A 26,011-nucleotide genomic window follows, 5' to 3' on the forward strand; every position below is an offset into this window, starting at 1 on the left:
CCCTGGAGCGCTCCCCTGGGGAAGCCAGCCCTCGAAACCAGCTGGAAGTCACTATGTCTCAATGGATCAGATGACAAGGCCAATGCATTCCTTATCCCAGCACCAGTGGAGCGAGTGTGCTGAGATTGGCACCCATGCAGCATCATCTGGAGGCTTCTCAGGGAAACCTCAGTGTAACATTAATCAGAGTGGGTATACGTCTGTTCCCATGGACCACTTAGTTCCTTCACACTCTGCACAAAGCTGCTGGCAGGGAAGCATTCACAGACAGGGACAGGCCCTTATGCACTACCCTCAGACTTCCCTAGGAGACATCTCTGACCTGATCTACAGTGCTGCTGTAGTCACCAACCTGGCCGACTTCTGACTACAACTGCTGAATTTTCTAATGAACTAAAAACAATTCATCTAACCCATTCAACCCAATCCTACAGAGTTTACATAGTTTTTATTATTAATATACGCAACATGGACCATGCCCTGTCTAAGCTCTTTGCGAGCTTTTATAATATCAATACCAACATTATTCAGTCTTTATATTTGAGTTGAATGTACAATATTTGGAAATTATATTTCGCTAATATTGAAAACAATACCAGGGATATAAGTATCTCCTTCTGTTTTTAATATTCACACAGGCTCATTCGAGATCTAATATGTTCAAGTATTATCTAATCTCTTTTTGTTTGTATTAAATATTTGTGATTGAATATTTATGATCAAATGTGGCATTTCTATCTGTGTTAGAGCTATAAGCAACTGAATAAACTGTTACTATATATATATATATATATATATATATATATATATATATATATATGTATATGTATATGTATATATAGTAACAGTTTATTCAGTTGTTTATGTGTATATGTGTGTGTGCGTAATCTGTCTTTTCCTATTCCTGTTTTTTCTTTTTATGCTTTCCATAAAACTGTACATAAAACACTGTCTTGGTTTTCTAACATTTACATTATTGGATAGAAGTTACTATCGACAAATACAGACTTCAAGGCAATTTTTTTTCTGGATTTATTGGTTGTTTAAATGAGTTTAGCAAATTCTTTGTTTGAAGAGAGCCAGTGACTTTACCTCAGTTGAGCCATGCTACATTTAAAAATGTTGTATTTAAATAAATGTCATAAGGATAGTTTTCAAAAAGCCAGACACCGCTATGTACGGAATAAAAAAAATAATAGTGTGTGCTGTTATAGGAAAATAATCAATGACCATGTGGCGTGATGAAGGTAACGTTAAAACTCCTAAATGTATTCTTTTCCAATAGCGTCACCTGTTTTATTCCTATTATACAACAGCAATTTGCTATTGCCAATGCTACTATAATAATTTTAATGATTAAAAGCATCATACAGTCACATTGAAATGGTTTAGCATGTGCACAAAACAAGTTATGTCCTGTTATCACTTATGTTATAACAGCTATAAGCTCCCTATGACCCTCCCCCCCACCTCCCAATTTTTTTTTTTGGAAAACTTAAAGTTGCAGTTTTACCTGTGTTCAAAGCACTGATACTGGAGACTCCTTCCAAATAAAATTCTCATAGAAAGCTTCACCATATCAACACATACATGTTATTTCTACATCTAATCTTTCTAATCTCTAAAGATTCTAATCTTTGGAGGATTCCCCATACAGTCCCTATATAAATTAATATATAGAAAAAAATATTTTAGAAGGAACACATTATTAATAAAAAAAAAAATCCTTTCAGAGCTGCTGTTATGGAAACTTCAAATCAAAATCTAATATTAAACAACACTGGTACAACCCCAATTCCAAAAAATTTGGGACACGGTGTAAAATGTAAATACAAACAGAATGCAATGATTTGCAAATCTCATAAACCCATATGTTATTCACAATAGAACATAGAAAACATATCAAATGTTTCAACTGAGGAAATGTACCATTTTAAGAAAAAAAGGTCATTTTGAATTTGATGGCCGCAACACGCCTCAAAAAAGTTGGCATGGGGCAACAAAAGTCTGGAAGAGTAAGTGTTAATAAAAAGAAACAGCTGGAGGTTAATTGGCAACAGGTCAGTAACGTGATTAGGTATAAAAAAGAGTATCTTAGAGAGGCAGAGTCTCTCAGAAGTAAAGCTGGGATGGAATCTGGATGGAAGCATATGTTGCTCTAAAACCTGTATATACCTTTCAGCATTGATGATGCCTTTCCAGATGTGCAAGCTGCCCATTCCATAGGCACTAATGCACCCCCATACCATCAGAGATGCTGTTGGTATCTGGCAAACTGTTGTAAAAATTTTTATTTTTTAATGTTTTTGAAAACTTTAATTAAAAAATGCTAATAAAAATCAGCAAAAGGAGATTTTCTACACTGTTTACATAAAATACTAAAAGTCAAGAATGACCTAAAATATTTATAACTCCTAACAAATGAACAATGAAAAAATATATATTATAAGCATTTCCTATTCATATAACTCATGCATGCATTCCAGTACAGTGCTATATTTAAGTTTAATTTTTATTTATTTATTTATTTACAAATGTAATGTATCAGTTTGATGCTACTACTAAAAGTAAACCCTGGTACGGGTTGTATGGTTATTATACACCATAAATGTTTCATGCCATCCAACTTTTACCAACAGTATAAATTAGTTTAAATGAGACCTTTCTCTCTTCAAATTCAAATACATTAACATGCAAAATGTGCGTGTTTGTCTTAATCTCTGCCATATGTATTATATATGTATTGTTCTAGAACATTTTTATATTTGAACAGGTGTTGCCTCTGTTGCCAAAGGTATTACTGTATTTGTTTTTGTTTTTTTAATCCTTTATAACTTAAGCTATAAGTGGTGATTTTTGTCTAATAATTTATTTTTCTTCTTGGAAATACAATAAATGGATGTTCCAAACAAACAATATCAAAAATTTAAAATATATGTTTAAAAAAAAAACAATTTCTATGTCCTATCAGCTTATCAGGAGCTTAGGCTACATGTGGATTTAAGGATCTGGATGGTTTATTAAAGTTGTGGTTATTACAGAGGAGATATGACTCCAGACCTCACAGGTTGCCCGATCTACTGGACACTGATCACTGTGTATCATAATAATCTCTACAGTGAAATAATCTTCAAATAAAATAAAATCCCCTAATCCGGGTGTCAAATCTACAGTCTTACTCTGATATACCTTTGTGTGAGTTTGACTGTGTGAGTTCCAGATGCAGCGACTACATCCTTTAATCTTGGGTATATCTGAGGGATATGTGTTTATTTTCTGCAAGCTGGACAGGAAAATAATACTTATAGCCAGGTTAACCAGCACAGGTTCCCAAAGTGGGATCCATGATAGAGGCCTATAGACTGACCATGAGTGTAATATTTCTGTCCACCTTTTAACAAGATAAGCACATCCTTCCAGTATAGGATTTCATGTTAACATTTTACGAGCGACATTAACTTCAAGCATGATTTTAAAAAATTTAATCTCTATAAAAGGACATATGTATACCTACCAAGCCATAATATAGCTATAAGTAAAACTTTGGTACACTTTTTTAAAAATATATGAGGTATAAAAGGTGACATTTTGTATAGTTACATTTAATATGGTGCAATGTATTAAAGACAACTTAGTTTCTGTTATAATTATAGCTGGTGAAATTATTTGTTATATGATATGATAGGTCACTTTAAACAATTGAGTCTAATACAATTTTTAAAGTAAAATTCAGGTCATATAGCAGAGATACATTTTGGATTAAATGGGTTAAAGGATGTGTATTTGATTCCAATTAAATAGCAGCACAATATGCACACCTCCTTAGGCTGACCTGACATCAGTTTATCCCATTCTCTTACAATATCATTGCCGCCAAGTCACCTTTCTGTTACTGATCTCAGATCTGCCTGAAGCAGAATCATATACACATACGTAAATGCCGCATTGGGCTGACCTGAGATCAGTTTATCACTTTCCTTTTACAACATAATTGCATGTAATTCCCCTGTCTGACGCTGATTTCAGATCCGACTTCTACTTGAGTTGTGTCCTTTTGTCAGCAGCTTGCGTTTCGGACTGATTTCGTTAAACAAAGATGGCGGCGTGTGTGTTACGCAGCTGGGGGATACTGTCTACTGTTAATAAGTTTAGTAACAAACACATTCTGCGGGTACTCGGTGTGGAACTCAACAGCAGACACGAAGTGAACAGACGCCGCTTGCAGTGTTCCACATGTGGTCTCCTGAATGTACAACAAAAACGGTTCATGTCGTCCCGGTAAGAAGTTGCTCCGTTTTTAGCATGGCATGCTAGTCAGCGTTATCCATGCTAACCACCTACTCTACTAAAGAGTATGTAGTGTGTTCAACAGTACTGCATACTATTTAGTACGGGATAGTACGCGATATTGCACATAACCGTGTAATATATACAGCTTCACTGGGCTGATGATGGTTAATTACACTTTCAGCTTGCTTTGTAACTTTAGCTAGTGTATGAAATATCGAGCACATTATTATTTCCCATGTGGATATGCTACGCTAACACTGCTGACATGCTAACTAAGGAGTGCATGGTTGTGTAATCGTGCAGCTAAATGCGCCAGCTAAGGTCAGATAGCCGTCATGTCAGATATGCAATCCGATGCGTTTTACCCTGCAGCTTTGTCAGTGGACGCATCATGCTAAGCTATGATTAGTGCATGATCCAGTGCAGTTAGAGTATGGCAAAGCAAACATATTATAACTGTAGATAGCTTTGTATCCAAGGTGTTAGTGTGTGTGTGTGTGTGTGTGTGTGTGTGTGTGTGTGTATATATAGCTGGGCCCACAGCTTAGCCTGATCACAGTTAGACCTGTCACGATAGCTACTTTTATTGGACGATATATCGTCCCAGAAATAATTGCGCTAAACGATATTATTGTCATTTTAAGATTATTTGATACCACTGATATAATATTATAGTATAATCATGCAAGTACACCCTTTCAAAGAGAAGGGAATTTTTAATTCCTAAAAGTATTCAGACATTGTAAATGAAATGTCTAAAACCACACAACCAAAACAATAAATATAAATTTGTAAGACAATATTGTGAATTTTTTATGCTTTAGTTCTTCATTGTCTGTGTTTTAGTGCGTTGTTATGGAAAGAGCGTATTCACGACGTGACTTACCTACTGTAGCGCTTTACTTAAGTTCAAGTTCACTTGTGCGTTCGCGTCATTTTGTACAGGTTATATTACGTTTATGTTGTGTAAATGTCAGATTAATCTCGTATGTTTATATAGGATGCGTTTGGGTGGGTTAATTAATTTAGTTTATCTGTGTTCATTCACTGTTCAGTGTAAGCGGCTCAGTCCCCGACATTATTGACTTGGACTGGATTATTTGAAACACCAGAACTATTCTTTCTAGATTTTTCTTCTTTTAAAAAATATCATTAGTGCATGGTTAATATCTTGTGTGTCGTGTTTTTTGCCCCCCCCAACCAAAGTATGTTTTATTTAATGCTTGCTACACCTCTTAAATTCCTCTGCACAGTTTTTGCAGTTGAATGTGCATTTTTTTAATCTTAAATTCGATGAATTTTAATTTGACAGCCCTAGAGCATACGAGAGGACAGAAGCAGTAAGAAAATATAAAATGTTGGTGACCTTCATTGTTATGTAAACAAACACCCATGAAAACACAACGGGCAATATCGAGGTCATGTACATATATCGTACGATAAGTCGAAAACGTAATTATCATGACAGGCCTAATCACATTCATACCTTCATGTAGAAACTCATCCTTGTAAAAACCTTCCAGTTAGGGAAAACCCATCCTCTACTTCGCAGCCAGATACAGCTGTTTTTCTTTCTTTCTGTTTTTAAATTTGTTGTCATGTACATAAACAAATTCGATGGGCTGTTTAGTAGGAATCGCTCGGATTAGGACCTTGAGATTTGATTTGTATCAGTTCTTAGAAAGCAAAAACAAAGGTCTACTGTAGGTCTTGTAATAATACAGTGTTGGAGCATGTATCCACAGATTAAAGATATCCTTAATCCTTATATCAGTACTGAAGTGTGTTGTTTTGATTCAGATTATTGTTTCGACACTGTGCCGTGTTTCCTCATGATCCCAAGGTTATATTGTGAGCTTGTCTGTGTTTGTTCTTATGTCCCATATTGATGTCTTTTCGTATTTGTGTATGAGACGTATTCTATGTATCATACTTGTTTGTATAACGTATCGCCTCTACGGATGTGACTCACGTTTTGTCACTCACGGCATATCTTTCTGGTTGGTTTTGTGTGTCTCTTGTACATTTTGGTCAGTAACAGGGCAGAAGGGAAGGTGCTAGAGACTGTGGGAGTGTTTGAAGCACCAAAGCAGAACGGCAAATATGAAACAGGACAGGTAAGGGTTTACACATCCTTTGGGATGTTTACACATACTTGAGTAGCATCACCAGAAACACACAAGTAGCGAATCTGTTTGAATCAAGTAACGTTTAAGCAGGTAAACTATTTAATAAATGTTAGTTTCATTTTCTTAATGTACACAGTATATTTTTAATATATACTGTAGTGTGTGTAAAGTTATCATGTCGCTATCAAAGGAGTCGATTCCCTGATTCTAGGTACTGAGAACTAAGATTCAACCCCAAACCTTGGGAGTCGATTCCACATGCCGGAAATGATTCATTTTGCGCAAAATGAATTTAGCATCCGAGTGTCTCGTTTAGTGAGACAGCCAGTGGATAATGGCCTTTATTTTGAATTTGACTCATCAGAATTAAACAGAATCAGGGCTTTGAAATACAGGTAAGACCCTCGCCTAATGGACCACTGGATTATTGATTGGAAATATAGGTGCAAAAAAAGTGTGCGGACGCAATAAGAAATGTACAGGATAATGTAATCTTATATTGGATTACTTACTTGGGTTTCTTTTTTGAAAAAAAAAATGGTCAGTGTGAGTATTTCACAAAATTCTTGTCTGATAATATCAGTAATACTATATTGTATTTATTATCTTATTTAATTAAGCCTAGTCAAGAGTTCTCAAGTAGCATTAGTTAATTGAAATGCTGGACAGAAAGATTTCAAATGAATATTTATGATATTGAGTGTATTTTTAAAAAGCAGGTGATTACTAAAAAATAACCGATAGAGCAATTGATTTTCAAATAATTTATTAGGTCCAGCCTTAGTTTTGATAAAGGTTGTGTGTGTGTTTGTTCCAGTTGTTCCTGCACAGTGTGTTTGGGTACAGAGGCATCGTCCTGTTCCCCTGGCACGCTCGACTTTACGACCGTGACGTCGCCCCTCCAGTATCTGACAGGTGAACACCATTTCTGATCGGTTTTGAGCAAAATGTCTCACACACTGCCTGTACTTGTTGTATTTGTTCTTTGAGGAAAATGTCTCCTGAGTATGACTTGAACGTTGCATTCAGATTCATAGGTTTATATTAAAATTAGGAGGGCAAATGCAAAATCTGATTAATGCCCCCCCCCCCCCCCCCCCCCCCTTTCTATTTTTTCTCTGTTGAAGCCTATAATAAGCAGCATGGCAATAGGACCATTGTTTTCGTCCCCTATAATCATGAATGTCCAAGCTGACATCATAAGCGCAAATCATGAAGCTCAAACATCAGCTGTGGTTTGAGAACAAATGTCATTTTCACTGTGTGTACCCAATATTACTTGAAAGAGATTGTGTTGTTTTCCTGCAGTAAGCCAGAGACTCCAGGAGCCCATGGGTCAAAGGAGGTGAAGGGAAAAACACACACATACTATCAAGTCCTCATTGACACCAGAGACTGTCCACACATAGTAAGTACACACATCATGTACATATGTCTCCTTTGTTTAACACCTGATTCAGATCATCAGCTCCTTAGGAGAGAGATTCAGCTGATTGTGTCAGATATGAGAGACGTACAAAATGTGCAGTGCTGCAAGTCCCCAGGACTGAAAACCACAGCATTAGTGCATTCCATTACAGTCAAGCATTTAGGGTTTCAGTCATATTGATGTTCGGAGGAGTTTCACTTCCACATGAATACTTTGTAGGTCAGTTAAGCTAATGGTGATTTTAATGAAATGTGTTTCTGTTGACAGTCACAGAGATCACAGACAGAAGCCGTCACGTTTCTAGCCAATCATGACGACAGCAGGGCTCTGTATGCTATTCCAGGTGAGCATGTCAACCTTCCTTGTGCAGCCCAATAAAGCAACAGTTGTTCTCGATAACAACTGACCCTCGGTTAAAGCGCATATTCTATAAGGAGTAAAACACAAGTGGAGCTACTTTTACCATCCCGAAGATTAGTTTCCATTTATTTTCCAATAACAACATTGCCTGAAGTCTGTTTTACATTTATTCATTTAGCAGATGCTTTTATCCAAAGTGACTTACAAATGAGAAAAATACAAGCAAAGTGATATATCAAGCAGAGAACAATACAAGTAGTGCTACCATACAAGATCCATTAATTGAGTTCCAGAAGAAGCAAAGTGCGCAGAGTAGAGGTGTAAGTGCAAAAAATTTTATTTATTTATTTTTTTGATGGGTTGGTTAGGTGTCCACAGATGAGGCGGGTCTTTAGCTGTTTTTTGAAGATGGTGAGAGATTCTGCCGTCCGGATTGAGGTTGGAAGTTCATTCCACCACTGAGGAACAGTTAGTGTGAAGGTTCTGGAAAGGGACCTTGCGCCACGCTGGGTGGGAACTACTAAACGTCTGTCGCTAATCGATCGCAGATCGCGTGAGGGAACGTAAACTTTCAGGAGAAAGTTGAGGTAGGAGGGTGCTGTTCCAGACAAGGTCATGTAGGTGAGCATCAAGGCCTTGAATTAGATGTGGGCAGCTACAGGAAGCCAGTGGAGGGAGATGAAGAGGGGTGTGACATGGGTTCTCTTGGGCTGGTTGAAGACGAGGCGTGCTGCAGCATTCTGAATCATCTGAAGGGGTTTGATGGAGCTGGCTGGGTGGCCCAAAAGTAGTGAGTTGCAGTAGTCCAGTTTTGAGATTACAAGAGCCTGGACTAGTATCTGTGTTTTACTTTCTATGTTTATATATACACATTTAATGTTGCATAATACTTGTTGTTTTCACTTGAGTAACAGCAGCTATAAATAGTCGTTCCCTCAGTAAGACAGCTTGTTGTTACCAAGAACCTTCTCATGTCGGAAAACTGCTACAAAGCACCGACACCGGAGACTCCTTCCATACATGTTAAATAAACAGCTCCTTACAGAACGATTCACCATATCAGTGATTTGAAGACCTGTCTCTTCTGTCTATTCCAATCTTCTAATGTATTTATAATTAGGCTTAGATCATGTGGAGCGTCTGCCATACAAGACCCTGTGATTGACTTATATAAACAATAATATTTGTTTATTATAGTTACTATAGAAACAATCATATATTAGACTGAGCGCATTAACATTTGAATTACAGCCAGCACCTTCTGACTGATCAGATTCAAGAATTCAACAGTAGTGTAATTGTAAACATTGTGTAGTACATACAGTAGGCTTGCTGCGATGGTCAGTGTTACACGGTGTTCGGCCGCACACCGATTACATCACTTGCCCACCGTGGCACCGCCCCCACTGTCATTTTCTTTTTGATAGTAATACAAATTATTTAGTTCAGTTAGAGAACGGACGCTACAATTAAAAACCCGAACGCGTCTGCTCAGTTCAGCATGAGCCGAGCGAGTCAGAGTCACAGCACCGATCAGATTTCATTTATCACGCGACGAGAGTGAGGCGAGCTGACTGACACGACGATGGGGGAAATTTGGTTTCGGAAGTTCTATGTTTAATATAAGCGAGTTTGTCATTGTACTGTTTTGTTGTTGTTGTGTTTTTCATTAAGAATAATAATATGAACCCACCGTTCAGGCAATGCTGTGAGCGCCATGTCTTTGTGATTAGCCTGCGTTAAATCCCTATGTATCCCTTTGTCTAGGTCTAGACTATGTGAGCCATGAGGATATTCTGCCATATAATTCTACAGATCAGGTGCCCATTCAGCACGAGCTGTTTGAGAGGTTCCTCATGTTCAACCCGTCTAAAGGTATTCACCATGTCATTACAGTTCAAAATCATTTTCATTGTCTATTTTGAGAATCTTGTTTTTGTCCCTGAAAGCCCTTTGAACTTGTTAAATTACAGTCAGATACTATATAAATAAGGGATTTCTTAAGAATTAATTTACAGGAATGTAGTCATTTAGGATGTTTGCTAAATTTGCCATATCCTTATAGCAAGTCGTTGTAATGTCACGTGACGTCTACGGCTATGACTACACCCAGATCTGTTTTAATACATTCTATTCTTCTATATATTTTATTATCTATTAAATATCATATTATATTGTGGATATACAGTACTGTGCAAAAGTCATGTGCAAATAAATGCTGAAAATATCTTCAAAAATAATGAAATGTTTCTACATAAAAACCCCCACTAAAGAATTCATTGTGTGTTGTTTTTTTTTTTTTTTTTTTTTTTTTTTTTTTTTTTTTTTTTTGCTTGTTTGTTTTTTTGTCTGAAGAGTGATCTCTTATGTAATCTGCTGCTTTCTTTACTGACATGCAAACATTTAAATTTGTGCTTGAAAACTAATGCTTGGAAATCGAAAATGTTTTTGTACTGACTCGATAATGTAGAAGTCATAAAATACAAAAATCTATAACAATGTATGTACTAAAACAAAATAGGGTGCCTAAGAGGGCTTTCACACTGGTAGATAATCTGAAACAGAGCATGGTTGGCATGAAAAATTGGTAATGTGAAAGCGGTCATGAGGACCGGGAAGGGGCACCGCGGTACCAAACCCCAGACTACCTGTAGGACGTGGTCTGATTTCGGTTGCACTGGAACTGAGCCCCGATGCCCGTGAAAGTGAACGCAACTCGTACTCGGGTCCGCACTTGTTCAGGAAGTAAAATAACCTGCGTATGTGTTTTAGCTGATGACGATGTCATTCGTTTCCACAACACACCTGTACCATGAGTGGCAGGGGAGTTTGTGGGATACAGAAGAGGTCCACTGCTACGCATAATAGCACTAAAATAATATTTTTAAAAAACATAACATGTGGTGAGTCGTGTTGTGTTCTCCATGCGTGTCTGTGCTGATGTAAGATGAATGCAAATGCACCTGGGTTTGTTGGAATCAAGTGAGTCTGAAGCCAGACCAACCCTGTGGGGGCATCGGGAACAATTGCACTTGGATTTGGACCGCAGTAAACATGCCCAGTGTGAAAACTACAGTACTGTATCATCTCTAGCATTTGTCTAGATGTGTAATAATTAACCAAATTTTATTGTTATTTTAAATTTGTTGTCTAACTTCCCCCTGCGTTTTTGTTTGTTTGTTCTGTTAGTGCCTCCATTTGTAGCGAGAGACACACTGTGTGCATGGCAGGAAAAGAACCATCCGTGGCTGGAGTTGTCCGATGTCCACAGAGAGACTACGGAGAATATCCGAGTGACCGTCATCCCGTTCTACATGGGCATGAGGGTAGGACGGTGCTCACTAAAATATACTTTATCAATGTTTATGAAAAGTGTATAGTTCAGTTGTCATAACTGATTTGGCTTGTTGGTGAAAGTGTTAAAGTGCACCTCTTATGGTTTTTCAAATATTACCTTTCATAGAGTGTTTTAGAGCTGTTTGGGAATGTAAAAACATCTGCAAATATTCAGAAATCAAAGAGCACGACAAACTGAGTTATCGACTCCCAAATTGAAGGAATCGATTCTGAACAGCTGAAACGAGTTGTTAGTAATTCCAGACTCACTTCCTGTACTAACCGACGTAGGTTTGTAACAAAAGCCTCGCCTCTGGTCTTCATCGACTGCTCGCTGACAGATGGAGCTGAAACTCGTTATGGTAGTGGGCGTTTCCTTTTCGACACACACTGACAGTGTGTGATCAGTCACAGACCAATCACAACAGACTGGATCATCTGACCAGTCAGAGCAGAGAATGCTCTCTGAAAGGAGGAGTTTAGAATGAATCCTTTAGAACGGATCGTTGAATGAGTCGTTTGTGACGGGGGGTGGTAAATGTAATGCTGCAATTTAAATTATGAGCACATTAAACTGTTTTTGACCTTGGATTCATGTAAATCTACTGTATGAGACCTTTAAAACAAAATTTGACACACTTCAAAACCATAATAGGTGCACTTTAAAGCAGTGCGAACACACAGCAGTTTCATCAGCAGCATCTGAAATCTTCGTGTTCCTGCATCTCTTTAGCGATGTGCTTATGAGTAAAAGTTTTTAATTTCTTGCTATTGCTAAAGCTCTTTTTTAAAAATTTTTTTTATTTTTTTGAATCTGACAGGAAGCACAGAATTCACATGTTTACTGGGTAAGTTAAATGCTGTGATTATCTAAAGTTATTCTACACCAAATTCACCAAACTATTAAGAACTCAGTTCTTTATATGTTTTGCATTTGTGTTTATCAATGCCATATGCGTGTGCTTTGTGAACCAGTGGCGTTACTGCATCCGTCTAGAGAACATGGGCAGCGAGGTGGTGCAGCTGAGAGAACGACACTGGAGGATCTTCAGCCTGTCAGGAACGCTGGAGACAGTCAGAGGCCGAGGAGTGGTGGGCCGGGTGAGTATCTGAAATGAAAGACTAAAAATCTTTCGCCGACACATCGCCGGGAGCTCACGACTTCTCACCAATCCCGAGGATTGGTAGCCATCGGTGGCTGGAAGCCAAGGGAGCAAAATTGGCTGTACTCTCTGTGTGGGAGAGTGTCATACTCACTCTCTCTCTCTCTCTCTCTCTCTCTCTCTCTCTCTCTGTCTCTCTCTGTCTCTCTCTCTGTCTCTCCTGTCAATCACAGGGACACTAGTTAATCATGGGTGGCTGTGAGATAAGGTATGCCACTTTGCATTGCAGCATGTGCAGCAGTTAGGAAAGATGCACTTGGCTGGCTTTATGTGTTTGGAAAGAAGCACATGTTAGCCTTCACCCTCTTCAGCTGATAGCTGTGTATCTGTCGTAAGATCTGAGCTGGATGTTTGGTGGTATTTGGCCAAGACCAAATTAGGGAGTAAAGGGGGGGGAATCCCCCCCCTTGCCAAAAAGAACTACTGAAATGTAGTCCAGAGAAGAGGTAATATGTGTGCAATGGGGTGTGTGCAATCTCTGTAATGTATGCAAGTGCAGGATCAAACTTGCAGTTTATTTTAAAATATTTGCCTCCTGTGCTGATCTGTTGCTTGAGGATTTGAAATTCACATAGTATGGGGCACAGGAAGAGATGACTGGTTCAACAGATTTAGCAAAGCGAGGCAAGTGAAAGGGGAGTGCAACTTTATGGTAATGCCAGTCCATCACAATGATGTCATCTTCCATGTAGTTAGAAACATGCTTCAGAAAGCTCATTGTGTTGCGGTGTTCACATGTTTGTTTGGAAACCATCAACCATTTCTAATTGACGTAAAATGGCTTAATGTTCCATTACAAATAAGGGTTTAAAAATCAGAAAATTAAAAAAATATATTAGTAATTGTATTATTTGGGATTAATAATAACCTGTGAGGTGTCAAGGCTGTCTCCAAGCACAGTTCAGAGGTTAATAATACAGAGAAAAATGAATTGCAGTGATTTTCCCTTTTATAGATCTTCACCTTTTACCCAGTAACTTTTCCCCTAGCAGGATCACAGCTATTCTCACTCTGAGCTGCCTCCATGAGCTGCCAGGTTATTATATAATGCTCACTCAGAGAATAAAATGTTTTGTCAGGTGATCATGTACAGACTCACCATTACAGGTGTGTTTTATTGTTTAGAAACAAAAATGATCTGTTGGTGTTGTTTGTATTACTTTCATTCTTGATTAAACATTACATCGTTAGAAACTGATCAGTTTTGTTCTGCTGCAAAGAATACATAAATAAAGTACATAACTTAATCTCTCTCTGTGTGTGTGTGTGTGTGTGTGTGTGTGTGTGTGTGTGTGTGTGTGATAGGAGCCTGTATTGTCCAAAGAGCAGCCAGCGTTCCAGTACAGCAGTCACGTCTCACTACAGGCCCCCAGCGGACACATGTGGTGAGTGTTACATTCACATGCAAAATGTCAAGTCATCCACATATACTTTAGAATGCATGATGAGGAAAACTAGTGTATATATACAGTCATGTGAAAAAGTAAGTACACCCCATGGAAATTGACACATTGGGACAAGCAAACATTTGATCATCTTTGAAACAGTGCCTATGAATAAGCTGATGTACTTGAACAAACTGAAAAGGAAAATGAGCTTTTTCAATCATTTATTTAACAGAAATATCAATACATGTGATATTCTTCTGTGGAAAAAGTAAGTACACCCTTGGCCACAGAAGCTAGTATTGCCCCCTTTAGCAAAAACAACATCTTGTAGGTGTTTTGCATAATTGTCCACCAGGATCGCTGGAATTTTGGACCACTCTTCCGTGCAATATTCTTTCAGTTGCAAGATGTTTGAGGGTTTTCTGGCATGTTCTGCCCATTTCAAATCCCCCCACAACATTTCAATGGGATTCAAATCCGGGCTTTGACTAGGCCATTCCATAACCCTCCATTTCTTCTTTTTGAGCCATTCCTTGGTGGATTTGCTAGTGTGCTTAGGATCATTATCCTGTTGAAAGGTCCACTTTTGGTTCAGCTTTCAGACAGATGGCCTCATATTATCTTCAAGCACTCTTTGATATGATGCAGAATTCATAGTTGAATCAATGAATGCAAGCTGTCCAGTCCCTGAGGCAGCGACGCAACCCCAAACCATAACATTTCCAGCACCATGCTTCACAGTTGGTATGAGGTGCTTCTCCTGAAAAGCTGTCTTTGGTCTGCGCCAGACATGTCTGCTGTTATTGCGGCCAAACAACTCTATCTTTGATTCGTTTGTCCAGGGCACATTATTCCAAAAGGCCTGTTGTTAGCGTATATGCTCATTGGCAAACTGTGTGTGTGTGTGTGTATAAATGAGTGTGTGTGTATCGGGACAATGGTTCTGTGGCCCAGACCAGAGATGCTGCATCTATAATAAGGTGGGCCAAAGAGGGCCGGCCCTGCATGAATTTGGATTGCTGCCATAGCCTCTTAATTGGATATTTTATTCATTCACATGCAGTGAATGAATGGATTTGGTGTATTTAATGTGTAGATCTCTTTTGAATGGACGTGTGTTGTACGTATTTTAAACCAGTTGTAGTTGAAGGTCCGTGTTTTTGAATAATGTGTGTCTCTATCAGGTCATGGTTTGCTACCGAATGTGTATCTGCTGATCATGTTTATAATCGAGTGGCCGAGCCACTGGGGGCCGAGGCGCTGGGTCTCTGACTGTGCGTCCTCTTGTGTCTCTGCCCCCTCTAGGGGCTCCTACCGGTTCGAGAGGCACAACGGCACATTCTTCGATGTGCGCATCCCTCCCTTCTCTCTCGAAAGCAAGAAGGACGATATGCCCAACAGCTTCCTGCCTGGCCCCTTCTCCTCGCTGGCTTAAGAGCTCAGAGCCCAGAGCCTTGCCCTGGTGTGCTTATCCAAACCCTTGCCAAGCTCAGGCTGTCCTCCTGTCCTGCATCTTCAACAACATGTCCCTGTCCCATTATTTAACTGCGCTCTAACTTCAGCTCTATTTTGCCCCCGTGTGCATTAATCAATGCATTATTATTATTCCTTTTATTATTATTATTATTATTATTATTATTATTAATAATAACAATTTGTGAGAAACAAATCTGCAAACCTTAAACCTTTTACAAATACACTTTTTTTTAAAAGACAAATGTCAAATAGTGTAATTTAGATTTCGAAAAACTATTAATAAGACATAAACTCCACCTCTCAACAAGAGCATATAGTCAATACTATACTCAAACTACATGCAGGCTCTTTTATTTTATTATTTATTTATATCCATCTTTTTAGCAGTTGAACAATGCTGAAGATTAGGGGTGTTACGGTTCTCTCTGCCATCGCTCCTCCCATCTCGCTGTAGCTTTCATACATGTATGGGAAGGATAAAGTTTATAAAATAACACCAAACACTCTTCATACCATTAGTATATTATTCCTGTAATTAAATGATGCCAATCGGAGCTCTTTTTCAGTTTCCTCCCATGATGTTCACCAATTAGCGTGGATTTCCTCGCTTGCTTTCAAGTCACCAAATAAAGCATGCAATGTTATTTGGAATTGAAAAATCTAACTTAACAAATTTACTTGCATCCTTAAGGTATATCAGTGAGCAGCGTTTAACATATTTTATGTCGTTTTTTGCTTTAAGAGAGTTGAATCTAGATCTGAGCTCATGTTTTAGGCTCGACTAGGTTTAAATGTTACCTACAGCAACTTAAAAAAAATAAATAAAAAGTGCACGAGTTCACATTAACTGGGCCCCATCATGCCTCGTGTCACTATTTTTTTTTTGGTAAAGTATTTCTTTATGATCCATCAGTGAGTCTGTTCCTAAACTTCAGACTAGTTTTAATCTCTAGCACTCTCTCTCCTGCACTTGACTTTAAAACCTCCCAGCACTTTGCAAATTCTAGATCAGCACCAAGCTTGTACGTGTTGAATGTTAAACACTCAGCAGAACGTCCAGGAACGATCAGAAACAACATTTTAAACACTTCAAAACTCCCTTAACTAGGAGCTTGAGGTCGTTTTTGTTTCCCAGTATAACACAGCAATGCAGAGTGCAAGTCTTTGTTTAAAACTAGCATGTTCTTACGAGTCTAACACATGATTTCCTTTTAATTTATCTTAAGGTTTTACTGGTTATCTTGAGCTGTATTTAATGTCATGCTGTGAAACTAAGTTGGAGTTATATTTGTGGTATATACATTATAACACATTATAATAAGAAAAACAATTTAACCAATAACCAAGCACCCATTAACAACTCATTAACTAAGAGCCAATCAATACACCAATTAATATTACATGTAGTTTTATAAATGTACAAATGGCAAAAAAATCTATATTTTCCAGGTAGATGCTAGATAATAGTAATTTTATTGTGTATAATTACTTTATTATATACAATTATAATATATGTCGGATATCGGTGTGACTGAATTCCGGCAAACAAGAAAAAACAATCACGTTTTAACCGAAATTGTGTTTTTCTGCCTGTAACACGCTTTAACATCACTACTTTAAGAAAGCGTGAATATATTTCATGCTTTGATCACGTTGTTGAGTCACATGTCGTAGCAAAATGAACATAATCTTCAGAATACAGACGGAATTGACTTCTTTGTGGATGTTTGTAAAAACACAGGGCCTCATTTATCGGTATGTTTGGGCGTAAATGTTTGCATAAACCAAACAAAACGCTGATTTTCTTGGTATTGCGTGTGATGTTGATGAACGCCAATCACCTGTAAATTACCAAACGTGCATGACACAGCTCACTGGCGTGTAATGATCCAAAAATCATTACTATAAAAATTACAATACGTAAAAGTACATAGACAGCCGGCAGCACAAAACTGTTGATCAAGGTAAAGCCTGAAAAACAAATGTGGAAATGATTTTGAATTACTGCTAATAAAAATATTTAATTTTATATATATATATATATAAACCCTTAAAGTTGAGACATTTAAACCTTCTCGATGGTACTCTTAGTCCCCATGAGGATGTGTTTTTGATAGAGACCCCAAATCATTTCTATAAGTCTCTCTGGATAAGGGTGATTTGAAGCAATTTAAACTCGACAGTATATTCCATGTATATAAAAATGCAGTAATCCGTACAGATGATATGATTCGGAGTAAATCAAGTCGAGGTTTACGTTAGTTTGCAGCCTTATGAGTAAACGTGCACACACGGGAGCATGAGTAAAATATGAACGTTTTTCTGGATTTACTGGATTTTCGTTAATACTGAATTCTATAGTGTAAACGCTTGTACGAATAATTTATGCATAACTCCGGTCATTTTCAGCTTGATGAATGAGGCCCTTACTTTTTACCTTGTTGTTTAAAACAGTAATTCCTGTCCACGTGAATAGTTTTCGAAAATAACTTCGTCCAGATGAAAATCGCAAAAAAAAAAAAAAAATGGATTGACTTGAGCAGGCCAGCCCGGTGATGGCTGGCATGTCACAAACTTGTTAAATGTCTCGAGTATAATGTTAAGATCATGCGTATCGAGAGGAAAAGAGGCGAAATGCAGTTCTAAAATGAAAAAGTGTAACAGTAAAATAAAAGCGAAAATTAAATTGCAACAATTTTATAAAAAATAAGGAATAATAGAAACAGCAGAGTACTAACACATTCATAAAAACCACAACGGGCATGCACAGGTTGACGCTGTGACATCGGCATTTTAAGAACCATTTCCATCTGCACGAAACCTGTGAAAACAGTTTGTAGACGGTTCGGAGGTCGTTTTTAAAAAAAACTTTTTTTTTTGTTCTTCCCAAAATGCCATGTTTGTGTGGACAGAAAGCCAAAACACACAGAAATAAAAACCTACATTTTCAAAAATCATCATACAAACACATGATTTTATAATCAGCTGCCTGCTGTCAAAATATTGACAAATGAAATCTATAACTGCGATTTTCTCACTTCTTCTCCCAGGCCGCCACACATTTATCAAATTAGCATTGTTATTTATTCACCACCATTTTTTAAACACTTGAGAATGTAAATACCACTGTAAATAATTGCATTAATGTAAACGATACAGATTTTTACCATACAGGAACTTTGCTTCAGATGGCATGTAACCAAATCATCTCACACAAGCAATAGGAAGCACAAAGTCTGTATTGATGGACGTATTGTTGTTTTATTTTTATAAAGGTAACTTCAGTCAGTATATGCTGAGATATGCCAGGTGAGGTCTACACACCAGTTAAGGCAGATAATTACATCTTGATGCTTGATCTCCATCTTTATAATCACATTTTGTAGATTGCATCATCACATTGTTTTTGTATACATATAGGAATGGGTACAATTCTCTACACCGATCCTTCCTTGTGGTTCCTTCTGTGAAGCTTGTTTTTCGTGTTATTTGAGTGTGCGTTCACCTTTGCCTAAGGTTTATGGAAATATGTTACTGTCAAAAGTAATTATACGTCAGTGCAGTGATGGCATCGTAACGGTTGAAATTGCGTATCCTATGTTTATCTTTGTAAATCTGGCCTTTTCATTGTAACGTAAGATTCTGCACAGCATAATTTACAGATGTGCAGTGCTCAGGTTGATTACGAATCGCAGTTGTGCATTTTTAAACAACTCGATTTCGTTACGTTTTGAGGAGTGCGATCTAAGCAGATGTATCCACAGAGCTCAGGGGGCGTGGCCAAGTGGTTGGCTGCAGAGAGCTTAGGGGGCAGGGCTAAAACAAAATGTTACTACAAAGCGTCGAAACATAAAACGAGACGTAATTACTATCTAAATGTGCGCACGATGTCTTGAAAATGTCCAAAGCTGCATATGGACGAAATGTCTGATTTTAAATCGTAGAACAATTTGACTATATCGACTATAGATTGGTGCTTGGTAAAATGTCAGCATTGAATTGATGTACAATTACTTTTGAAAGGTTTGTCGGTTAGCTTTCATTTGTGGAAGTTGGAGTCACCAGCTTTGAATTCAAAATGCTGCTGAATGTAACCTGTTTTGAAAAGAATAAAATGGGGAATTTTGTTTTAAAATTTGCCTAAAAGTTATGCACTCTACTGTATTCCCAAGCACACATGCATACAGATTCATTCATACATCTGTAACAACATATAAAGACTCGTGTGGAGGGAGAGTAAAAAGATTGCGCCGGTCAGATGATGATCTGGCTTTGTCCCGTTTGTTCCCACTTGCCAGGCAGCTGTTGATTGGTTGTTTCCACCTTCCATAGGGGGATGTTCACCTTCCAGAGGCCCAGTGGCAGCATGTTCGACGTGCCTATCCCTTCCTTCTCTCTGGCCAGCCACGGGCACAAGGACAGCCCTTACTCCTTCCTCTTCTGACCCAGACTAGTCTGCGATACACACACCACCACATTCTCTGTCCTGTTGTAGTTCCTGTAATCCTGCCTGAGTGTGCACCATTTTATGTATCTTGTAGTTATCCTTCACTACAGGCCTCACTGCCTATGCCCTCTCTGTTTTGTTTTTTTGCTTTAAATACTGCATTTTTTTTTTTTTTTTTTTTTTTTGGTGTGGGGTTTTTTTTTTTTTTTGTATTTTTTTAAATTCTCTAATTCGACCTCTAAGACCCTTGTCAGGCGTGTAATCCTGCTCCCTGGCAAATACACAGGCAGTTGCTGAATATTTTGTTTAAAAAAAAAAAGACAGAGAATGTGAATATTACTGTTGGATATTCATGATTTTTAAGGTTTAAGGTCATAATGTTTTGACGTTTACAATTTTATCCTCATGTTCTGTCACAGGTAGCACATTTTGATCATCTGTTACAGTATGTTCTTCATTTTTTAATAGTTCCCAGTAAAATTTGCCTAGCATCGGGGTGGACAAATCAGTAGCCCAGGCGCCTGGAACGTGCAGGTTTCATGTCCGTGCAATTAGTTTTTTTATTTATTGCCTGGCAGAAGTAGATTCAAACAAGAAGAAAAAAAAAAATCCCCTCCTTATCGACAGAAATTTTCATTTGGGATGTAGCTACGTTAAAGATGTCCCACCGCCTGCTGCAACACACACATCGGCCGAGATTGACAGCGGAACGGTGTTTATAAGTGCGATTAATTAGAGTGCACGCGTTACAGAATGAGGAACATGCGCGTATGTGGAACCGCTGCTTAAACCGAGCCAAATAAAGTGCAGCACAAAGCATCATATAACTCTCCCGCTAGCGCAACATGCAATCATGTCGCCATTAAACATCAGGAGAAAATAAAGTCGCATTCAAATGTGTTTTACGTGCGATGTAAAGTAAGAACACCACCTCTCATAGATGCTTTGTTAGATGAGGATAATAATCATAAACTTGTTCGTTTCTCTTAATGTGTATTTAATGCAATTGATTAGCAAATTATATAACCACGTTGTTATATTATGTTAGCTACCACTTTAGCCGAGTCATATGTTTCCAGTGACTGAACGGCACGTGTACTTTAAGTTGCCCAGTGGGCTAGCTGATAAATTTATGATTTGTCCACCCTTGTCGTATACCCACACAATGTAGTTTGCATTGAGCTACATCTGACTTCTTAATGCAATACAAGCTATTTGGGTCTTCTGCTTTGTCCAGTGAGATCCATTTTGGAGGAATGTCAGTATTCCTGATGTACAATTGTTCTGGAGGATTGATGATCAGAAATGGACAGAGTCCTATAGTCTTCGTGAAAACTGTCAGTGTTTTAAGACAAATATTTTGTTTTGTTTTTTTTGCATTATACACTGATCAGCCATAACATTAAAACCACAGGTGAAGTGAATAACATTGATTATCTCGTTACAATGGCACCTGCCAAGAAGTGGGATATATTAGGCAGCAAGTGAACAGTCTGTTCTCGAAGTTGATGTGTTGGAAGCAGGAAAAATGTGCGCGCGTAAAGATCTTAGCAACTTTGACAACGACTAAATTGTGATGGCTAGATGACTGCATCGAAGCATCTCCAAAACGTCAAGTCTTGTGGGGTGAATATGCAGTGGTTAATACCTAGCAAAAGTGGTCCAAGGAAGGACAACCAGTGAAGCGGCAACAGGGTCATGCTGGCTATGATATCGGTGCCATCGTGCATCTGTGGGATGTGCTGGACAATCCTCGGGCAATCCGATCCATGGAGACTCCACTTTGCAATTTACAGGAGTTTTAAAGGATCTGCTGGTAACGTCTTGGTGCCAGATACCACAGTACATCTTCAGAGGTCTTGTGGAGTCCATGCCTCGACGGGTCAGAGCTTTTTTTGGTGGCACATTGGGGACCTAGACAATATTAGGCAGGTGGTTTTAATGTTCTGGCTGATCTGTGTAGTATTGTGCGTTTACTGAATGCGAGTTGATTATGGAACAATATAAACAGGATGTGTTGATCTAAGATCAGTTCTTGCTGATTCACATCTAACGCATTCAGTATATTGTAGGGACTTTTTGATCACTTTAGGTTTGTCTCTTCCATTGTTCTGTGCTAAACACTGTTGAGGGGGGACTGAATTTACAGCCGATCCTTTCGAGTTTGTTGCTTTACAGCATTTTAACTAATTTGCATGAAATGTAGAAAATCTCAATTCAAAGGTCACCTTTTGCTGGCCGGTGTGAATGCAGGGCTACTCTGAGACTATTTCAGTCTTGATTAGATTTTAATCAAGCAATATCACACAAGCTAGAGTGTGGTAAAAACGGAAAAATCACACAGCTGTGATTCGGCCGTAGCTAATAACAGCCGTCTTGATATTCGGTATAACCGCATAATTGTAACTGCGATATTGCTTTTGTTTATTAGTTATATAAACAAGAAACAGCAATAATAATAATAATAATAATAATAAGTCAGTAAGTAAGTAAGTCAGTAAGTGGCATTTCACAAAACATGGCCAAATGTTTTGTTTATTTCTGCGCTGCTAGAAGAAATGTATCCAAAAGAAGCTAGACTCACTTTATAGCCAGTCAGCTAACTGGCTTAGCTCACACTGATTTGTACATTCCCGTTAATTGTGTTTTCAGTGAAATTCTACTTCATCTGATGAGATTTCATAACCTTTCATAAGATAAAACTTATAATCATGAAAAATGTATAATTTACCATGTCGACTGATGACGTTGCTAACTTTACTGTAGTAAATGCTTGAACTGTCGTTAGAACTGATTTTATCTAGCGAATGCAGAAGAGCGGAGTGATGCACACAGTGAAAAGCCCCAGTGCAGTTATATCAAATATAAGCGCTATTGGAACGCCGCTTGTCCAATCAAATTAGTGCAGTGGAATTGGATAACTTTTTATACATTCTATACCGTGGCACTCTCGATTCTGATTGGTCAGGTGTTGATTTCATTTGATGTAACAGCAGCTCTGACGGTAATGCTGGTCACAAAGCACAGGTTTATATTAACACTCTCCTCTATTACCTCATTGTTTCTATAGTAACTGCTTAATGAATTTTGTTGACTGTTTACTAGATGATGTCATTTGGACATAATCAGCATGTTAACACGATTCATACCGAAGACACTGTTTTTATTTTGAAACTAATAAAGTGTGTTTTTTTTTCAATTTCAATTCTTTCTCATTTCTGTTGTGAATCCTGCTCAGTGTAAATGTGAATCACACTCTTGAGAGAAACTTTTTAAAAATTTTTATTTGACTAATAGAGATACACTGATAGTGTATTAGAAAGTAGAGAATTATTCTTATTTTTGTAAGACTTTGCTCAGAGATATCAATCACCTTCAGGTGTTTACAGTTTTCGCCTCAGATGCTGAAAGCTAGAAATCCAGCTTAAGAGATTAGTTTAGAGAACTGTGTATATCATATCGCGTTGTTTAGCTCCGCATCTTGTTGCATCCATTTTTCCAGGTAAAGATATCTGAACAAATGTCATTTAAAAAAAATATGACCGGGTTATTTTTTCATTTATGTTTTGATTTGACTTGCTTCCTGTATTTTTATACCTCATATCACCAAGGCCACAGATTTGTGTTTACATTTAAATAAGTGAATTTCATCGGTGTGTGTTTTGTGTGTATAAAGCACATTTAGGTTTATAACTGTCATTTTTCACCACAGGGGGACGTTCCGGATCGAGCGGACTGACGGCTCACACTTCGACGTGCGCATCCCTCCGTTCTCCCTGGAGAGCAACAAAGATGACAAGTCTCCCCCTGCAGGATACAACTGGTAGAGAGGCTGAACAAACTGCTGTCCATCCCGCATTTAAACCCCGACTCGGAGGATAAAATCTGATCTCGGATCATGATTGAAGGATCATCTAGTCATCCCAATCCTTCAAGTAAACCTGGACTTTTCTTGAGACTGATTGGCTCACACTGTCACTCGTTCAATACTGTATCCCATCACTTAACTATAGAGATGTTATATAATAACAAATCACATCATTGTGAGACGTATACATTATGCACAGTTTCTTTTGGTGGGGGGTGGGGGTTAAAAAAAAAAAAAAAAAATTACAACTCTTTGCACTAACAAAACATCTTCAGTCCCAAGCTTTTGATGGATGTTAAATTAAAGAGGTGTCATTTGCATTTCATATTCAAGCAAACATGGGTCTTACTTTGTCCATCTTCTTTTTCCAGCTCCCTTCCTTGTAATCTTGCGTCCTTTGTTTCATTGGACATTTTCCTTATCCAGTTTACTGAACTGATGGAACTAGAGCAGTTTTCTTCTTTCCCAGCGTTTCAGTGTAGTTTATCGTCGAATTTCTCATCCGTCTTCCTGTAGGCTTCATTTCCAACACAGGAGCGTTTTCAGTCACAGAGACTCGCAGGCTTGGAGAGCGGATGCAGTTTGTGTATATATGGGACACGCGTCTGTCTCCAGTCCTTAGGATGAAAGTTTTGAATCGCGTACGTGATGAAAAGGCTTGCTATTTGATGCTGGCTTTTTCTGACGGATCAGTCGTAATTTGTGCCATCATGCAGTATGTTTGTGTTTGAAAATATAACCACAATACAAACAATGAATGAAATCCTATATGGTAATTTATGCTCGTCAAAAGCGTCAGTACTCTGGAGAACCCCCCCGTTCTGTACATTTTCAGTATTTTCCCCATTCTATCACACTTGATTCAACTCACAGCGACGCTGAATTCAGCTTCTTCCTGATGTCACTCGTTCACGCTTGGCAGAAATTCAGAGCCTGACACTGACCCCTCCATCACCAAGCATCATGGTCCAGACACCAGTACAAGACTCAACCAAGACACGAGCGTGTGAATGTGAAGATGGAGAACAGTGACTTCTTGGTGGAAGACCAGATCTATAAAGAGCTCGCTCTACAGCCGAGTGTCCAAGCCTGTTTAAATACGGTTAACAGAGTTGAAGGGGGTGTATTCGAGCAGAGGAAACGCGAACATGTACAGGATGTGGTGTTCTCCTAGACTACTTGTTTGAGTGATTCGACATCCATTGGTGTGAGCCAGTATGGCTGTATGATTATCACATTTTATTAACATTTTTGAAGCTCCTATATAAATCCGGTACTCTTGCCCCTAGCAAAACAGTTTTCAATACGACCTAGACCTACAGAAGGTTTTGCTTAGCAGGATGAGCTTACTTAAGGTTTGTTTTGGATTTAAACTCTGTAGATATTTAGGATAAAAGATGACCAGACGTTTGCATGATTGAGTAATAGTGTGTAATAGGGGTGTGTGTGTGTTCTGTGTGAGGTGACGAAAACAATGATGTTATTGTGCCACACAACCGGGATTTCTCACAGAAATAATAAAAATACAGAACCGGAATCATTACGCGCAGTGAAAATATTTTCATATAAACATGTTGGTGTGTTTCTGGAAGCCGTTTTCTGTTCGAATGTTTGAAGCCCGTCGTATTTGGCGTGAGAATGAATGAGAGAGAAATGTGACTAATCCAAAATGTTTACAGTCTGTCTCCCGTGTCAATAATTGTTATTCGGGTAAATTCTGAGTGCACTTCATGATATCACAGTTCCCTCACTGGGGTATTGGTGAATTTTACATGTTGTGTGTTTGATATTCTTTTCTGAATGTCTGATTTCTGTCTTCCCCATGAATGTGAGCAGATCTTTGTTCAAGGTCGTGAGAGTGCGTGTGTATGTGTAAGATGTTACGCTATGATATCTTCCGGATGTGTCTGTACATCACGGGGAGTTGCAGTAACAGTTGTTTGCGTGTACAAGGGAAAACTCTTACCTATGCATTTTTCTGAGTACTTAATCACAATGATGGAAATTAAATTTGAGCTCAAATTTCACTTCCTGTTCAGTTTTGTTCTTTTACGAAGGATGTAAGTTTTAAAAAAAAAACTTTACGCAAATAAAGATCCGGTTAATAAACGGTGAAAACACCTCA

General features: G+C 38.2%; 2 protein-coding genes across 5 annotated transcripts in view; both read left to right on the plus strand.

Moving 5' to 3' along the window:
- The window catches only part of sebox (SEBOX homeobox), a 2,750-nt gene extending 2,211 nt beyond the window's left edge, over positions 1-539 (plus strand). The window contains exon 3 of the mRNA XM_017459517.3: positions 1-539. This exon is cut by the window's left edge and continues 296 nt beyond it. Coding sequence (XP_017315006.1) covers positions 1-367 — 367 coding nt within the window. The 3' untranslated portion in view covers positions 368-539.
- A 3,514-nt stretch (positions 540-4,053) lies between these two features.
- On the plus strand, positions 4,054-26,011 carry poldip2 (polymerase (DNA-directed), delta interacting protein 2). Of its 4 annotated transcripts, none has more exons than XM_047151811.2 (12): positions 4,054-4,278; positions 6,326-6,407; positions 7,237-7,334; positions 7,728-7,827; positions 8,116-8,191; positions 9,976-10,083; positions 11,398-11,534; positions 12,366-12,392; positions 12,520-12,645; positions 14,013-14,092; positions 15,401-15,557; positions 23,731-26,011. In XM_047151811.2, exons 1-11 carry the CDS (start codon positions 4,097-4,099, stop codon positions 15,528-15,530), a joined length of 1,146 nt encoding a protein of 381 aa, XP_047007767.1. In that variant the 5' UTR covers positions 4,054-4,096; the 3' UTR covers positions 15,531-15,557; positions 23,731-26,011. The 4 variants fall into 4 exon arrangements, with proteins under 4 accessions (XP_047007767.1, XP_017315807.1, XP_017315805.1 ...); XM_017460316.3 differs by having other exon boundaries at positions 4,055-4,278; positions 6,332-6,407; XM_017460318.3 differs by lacking the exons at positions 15,401-15,557; positions 23,731-26,011 and adding an exon at positions 19,904-23,223.

Source organism: Ictalurus punctatus, chromosome 28 (assembly GCF_001660625.3).
Source record: "Ictalurus punctatus breed USDA103 chromosome 28, Coco_2.0, whole genome shotgun sequence".
Taxonomy (NCBI): Eukaryota; Metazoa; Chordata; class Actinopteri; order Siluriformes; family Ictaluridae; genus Ictalurus; species Ictalurus punctatus.

Coding starts and splice junctions, on each gene's coding strand:
- poldip2 (XM_047151811.2), top strand. CDS start 4,097: ATGGCGGCGTGTGTGTTACGCAGCTGGGGGATACTGTCTACTGTTAAT. Junction 10,084..11,397: donor CATGTTCAACCCGTCTAAAG/GTATTCACCATG, acceptor TTGTTCTGTTAG/TGCCTCCATTTGTAGCGAGA. Junction 12,393..12,519: donor AGAATTCACATGTTTACTGG/GTAAGTTAAATG, acceptor TTTGTGAACCAG/TGGCGTTACTGCATCCGTCT.